General features: G+C 42.5%; 1 protein-coding gene across 3 annotated transcripts in view; it reads right to left on the bottom strand.

The window, feature by feature from the left end:
• pdik1l (PDLIM1 interacting kinase 1 like) overlaps positions 1 to 5,298 on the bottom strand; it is a 15,893-nt gene that overhangs the window by 6,947 nt on the left and 3,648 nt on the right. For all 3 annotated transcript variants that reach the window (XM_020606412.1, XM_020606413.1, XM_020606411.1), the window contains exon 2: positions 3,210 to 3,505. In XM_020606412.1, the coding sequence (XP_020462068.1) occupies positions 3,210 to 3,494 (285 nt within the window). In that variant the 5' untranslated portion in view covers positions 3,495 to 3,505. The remainder of the gene's footprint in view (positions 1 to 3,209; positions 3,506 to 5,298) is intronic.

Genomic DNA, 5,298 nt, shown 5'->3' with positions numbered 1-5,298 from the left:
TGTCTGCTCACGTCTCACTTTTAGTGTGAATTCCCAGTCTCAGAATGCTAGCTGCACCGCCTGGCGCTTGTTGTCCAGTTGGAAAAGAACAGCACTGACTATCATAATAAAAGCAAACAAACCAATGACACAATTGATTTGCATCAATGTTTTGTGTGATCAATGGATCGATCCAGATCGATTGATCCTTACACCCCTAGATTCAACTCTATACATCATGTTGCACTTGAGACATGAAAGCAGTTCAAATGGCAGTACAAGAATATGAGATGAAAGCTGTTCACAAGAGCTAATATGCAAACACAAAGCAATGTAATCACCAGTTGTGAAGTCATGTACATTGTAAATCACTGAAGTGTCAACTGGTATGGGACAGTACCTAAAATGTCACTTGAAGTAGTTGATCTTTTAGTTGAAGAATAAAACTTTTTGTTAAATGTGGTTGGTTAAACCACACAAATGCTTTTGATGTCAACAGCTTTACAGGAAAATCAAATGCTCTGAATATGTGTAGCAGGCAGTTCCTAGTGGAAACCCTGCTGGAAACAAATGGCCGCAGATTGTTTCACATGCCACTTAGCCAAGATTTCCACAAATAATAGATTCAAATTATCCCACAGTTGGTACGGTCAGATAATTCTGCCCTATTATCTATTCTTCTGTTGAGCATGTACTGGCACATTATTGAGCAATAAAAAAAACTGTAGGAATAAAGGGATTCTGGGAAAGTGTCCAACGCTAGCACTGCTGAAAACTGAATCACAATAGCCCCGCGCTCCACTCTGGGACTATTAATCAGCACCAGCAGAGTGCTCGTGGGCCTGTCGTCATTCAGCGGGCAGGCACTGAGATATGACAGGCTGCAGACAGGTTGACGAGGGAGGGGAGCCCCTGTCAACCTGTCTGCTCTCCTCCCCAAATCAACCTGACAACATGTCCGTGCAACTGTAGAGTCGACAGACAACACTGATCCAACCAGAAACTTCAAGCTCTTCTGCTAATGCACATCAGCAGTACACATCACTCAACTAGGGATCAGTTCTTTCTTTTTTAAATTCCAAGGGCAATTATTTGTGCCAATAGTTTACATCTCCAGAACTGTAATGTGCAACATTAATAAATGTAATATGCCGTTATGTTTAGCCTTCTGTGTCTATGTTGTCACAGAAAAAGTCAAATTCATTACAGAAAGTACAGGGAGTCTATTTTTAGACAGAGCAACATTTTAGTTTTTTATTTAATCACTTTTACTGGCCAAGTATGTACAAACAAGGAAATTGTCTCCAGTACAGAACCAGGCCAGCCATTTGCGGCACCAAGTCTCACAGACTGACTACAAGGCGCTGACCTGGCCATCAGGAGCCACTTGGAGTTCAGTGTCTTACCCAAGGACACCTAGACAGATTGACTGGGGAGAATGAAAATCAAACCGTCAACCTTCCAGCTATGGGATGACTGCTCTACCTCCTGAGCTACAGCTGCCCCATGTGGCCAACCAACAAGTGCATTTCACACACACACTGTCACTGGACTCCTCTGCCGGCTGTTGCAGTTATCTCTGTGACCATATGACTACTGTTTGCACCACCAACTGAAGATTAAGGTTTATTTTGGCTAAGTGTGAATTTGCCATTTCTTCCTAATCAATGGCCCATTAAAACCACTAACATTAACATGCCTTGAACTATAAATGCCACAGTTTAGTGTCTTTGATAGAATACGTGACAACACAGTGATGCTTTTAATTTACTTAAAACATTTCAGTCTATTCAGCAATAGTTCAGCCAGCATTATTTCGACCACTGGCACCCCACAGGGATGTGTCCTCAGTCCCATCCTCTACACCCTGTTCACCCATGACTGTGTCGCCTCCCACAAAGACAACATCATCCCAAAGTTCATGGACGACACTGCAGTGATAGGTCGTATCACTGGTGGGGACGAAGCAGCCTGCAGGAGGGAGGGGGGTGGCTGGGGAGAGGGTGAGCAGCTTCAAATACCTGGGTGATCACATCAGTGAGGACCTCACTTGGATACTTAACACCACACAGCTGGTCAAGCAGGCCCAACGGCGGCTGTACTTCCTGAGGAGGCTGAGGAGGTTTGGCATGTCGCCTAGGATGCTTTGCAACTTCTACAGCTGCATCATTGAGAGCATCTTGACCAGCTGCATCACTGTCTGGTATGGCAGCACTACTGCTATAGACCACAAGCGCCTGCAGAGAGTGGTAAAGACTGCTGAGAAGATCACCAGGACCCCATTTACCACCGCAGGGTGTGTAGGAAAGCTGCCTCCATCCTCAAAGATCCCACTCACCCCCAGCACGGACCGTTTGCCTCCCTACCCTCTGGCCAGAGGTTCAGAAGTGTGAAGTGTAGGACCACCAGACTGAAAAACTCTTTCTTTCCCTCTGCCATCAGACTCCTAAACAGCTGACAGGAGTTTGTTACCAGGAAATACGTCATGTACTGATGACCTGTACTGTTTACATTCTCAGTTTGCACATGCATAATTGCACATTGACTGTTGACTGCTGCACATGCTGCTCCCATGCAGCATACATTCTCTATTATATTCTTATTATATTGCTACATTTGTTGCTGCTTAAAGTGCCTTAGATTTTGTGTTACTTATTTATCTACTTTATATTTCACTTATTTTGTGCTATTCATGTGGACGGCACAGTAAGAATTTCATTGTACAGGGAAACACGTTTCCTAACTGTGCATATGACAAATAAACACTTTGACCTATTCAGTGTTTTCTTAAAGCATATACAGTACTGGCAGCCTGTAGAAGCTGTGTTTTGTTTTTGTTAATCTCTTCTTATATCGAAACCTGGACTTGACAGTCTGGTTGATCCTCCCCTGACAATCACAGAGTCGCTCCTCCGCTGTACCTTTAAGTGTTACTTGTTTTCTACCAACAGGAAACAGTAATGTGAACCCTGGTATAGTGCCCCAAAGTGAAGTAACCTTTGTGTAATTACAATATGAAACAACATGATAATCTTTGAATATGTGTACCCCTTGGCAGACAATGCTTCTAGTACCTGATTACATCCACATCTGCAAGTCCTAATCAAGATTATCAAATTAATGTGTTTTACATCAATAGAAATTACAGTTTGAGAAATCATGCTCACAAAACAATTTATCTTGCAAGCCTTCGACAGTGCACGGACCCCAACCCCGTTTCAAAAAAATACCTCCAGGTAGAGTGGAGAGCTAGAGCCATGGTTCATCCTCTGGGCCAGCTGGTCCCGCTGCAGGATACACTCCTCCAGGTGGATGACGTTCGGGTGCTGGCTTTGGATGCTGCTGAGGGCCCAGAACTCCCGCAGCGCAAGCTCCACATTCTCTGGAGAGTGGCAGCGGATCTTCTTCACAGCCACCCGGGCCCCTGTGCGCTTCACTACTGCCTCATAGACCACACCGTAGCTGCCACGCCCCACCTCCTGCATCAGCTCGTACTTTGGCTGGCTGCTTACCATTCTAGTCCTCACTGTGGAGAAACAACATGGGTCTTAGTTTTTGTGTCATTTCTACTTCTGTTTCATTAACTATGCAGAAGTGTTTTTCCCATTTGTGTTCCACAAGTCTCCCTCTCTTTTAATTTCATTATAAATGCAAGTTACACACATTGTATGGTAATATTATAACAATTTGTGAAAAATACTGATTATTTTGCATTCCGTTGTAAAACAGACCAAAACAATGAGGTGGATCCTCTAACTGTCTTGTCCACTTGCCATTTTCAAGTCTAAGAGAGCGCTGCACTTGACACTTCATCCATGCCAACTACGTTTCACTATGTTATTGGTATGAAGCTGTTTCCCCCCATTTACTTTAGGTGTTTCCTGCATGTGTCTCAACCTATTTCAGATGAAACAACAATATATACATGCCCTGAACCAGGACATGAAAACCAAACAGGCCCATTTCACACCTAGGAAGCATAATGTTAGAGACTGTTCTCCTGTAAAAAAATGACTGTGTGTCATTTGTACCAGCAAGTTATTATGACCAACAGTTGTATGTTATGGTCTGGGAAGCTCTAGGGACAGCAGTGGTCAAAACACATGACCCCCCACCCCCCAATTATGTGGCTAAGCATAATGAAACCCCTCAGGTAATTATTGTGACACTACATTACCATGAAGTTGCAGAAAACAGTGCCTTCGAAACCGAGCTACATGCTGAAATGTGATTTTTGTGTACCGTTACACCCGTAATTACAATAAGCCCTGCAACTGACCAAAAACAGAGGAGTACAGTGTTTCTCCTGTTGGAACAGTTTTGCAACCCAGTCAAGAACTGTCATATTTTAAAGGAACAATGTGTGTTGTATGGCTGACTAAACTATGTAACATGCTATTTTGTGCAGTGGAGAGTCTGCAGACACATGATGCATACAGCAGCATGTTTTTACAAGAACAGGTAACACTGAAAGCTTCAGTTTACATTAATGACAAGCTAATAACAAGTGTGACAAACAAACCGTATCATTCCCTCCCCCACATATTGCATGGAGCTAAAGGTTAACTTGACCCAGCTTGTGACTCTCATGTACTGCATACACTCAAGTCACAGAGATAATCTTCTGTGAGCTTTCAGTTAAGCAAAAATGGCAACAGGAAATGACATCATGTAGGCTCAAGGACTGCTTTGACTCAGCTCTCTTTTGTTTGTTGTTTTAATGTGGGAACCACACATGTTCTGTGTTAATATGCTCAAAATTTGATAAACATTGTATTAAAAAAAAGAAAGAGATAGAGATTATGTCTTTTCTTGTCACCATCTTTACTCAACTGGAAAGAAACTTATTAAAGTTGTATTTTTCCTGGACTGGACCAGGATATTTCTGATTCTGCATCATTAGAAGAGTCTATGAGGATAAACCTTCAGAATTTGGGTGAATGTTATGAAACGATGGTACAGGGTTAAAACGTTTGGCAAGTCTCAATCCGAAAGCTCATGGATGGAAGATTATCTCTGTCCCTCAAGTGTATCTAATACATGGGAGTAGGGCTGGGCGATTCTTTTCATTTTTTTCAATTAATTCGAATTTACGTTTTAAGGCGATTTTTTTTTTTAAATCGAGGTATCGCGATTTTTAATTATAATAAAAAATAGATACATTGTCATTGCACCAATGGCAGAATAATTAAAAGGCAATATTGTCCGACCACATGATGGCGCACCTAATTAACCGCTTACGTGTGAGAGCACTCTATGAAGGAACGTAATAGGCTATAGAAAAACATCATGGAGATGGGTGGCTCTTCACATCAAGAT

Source organism: Monopterus albus, unplaced genomic scaffold (assembly GCF_001952655.1).
Source record: "Monopterus albus unplaced genomic scaffold, M_albus_1.0 scaffold77.1, whole genome shotgun sequence".
NCBI classification, from domain to species: Eukaryota; Metazoa; Chordata; class Actinopteri; order Synbranchiformes; family Synbranchidae; genus Monopterus; species Monopterus albus.
The sequence above is the reverse complement of the archived record's forward strand: the minus strand, read 5'-3'. Positions and strand labels throughout refer to the sequence as shown.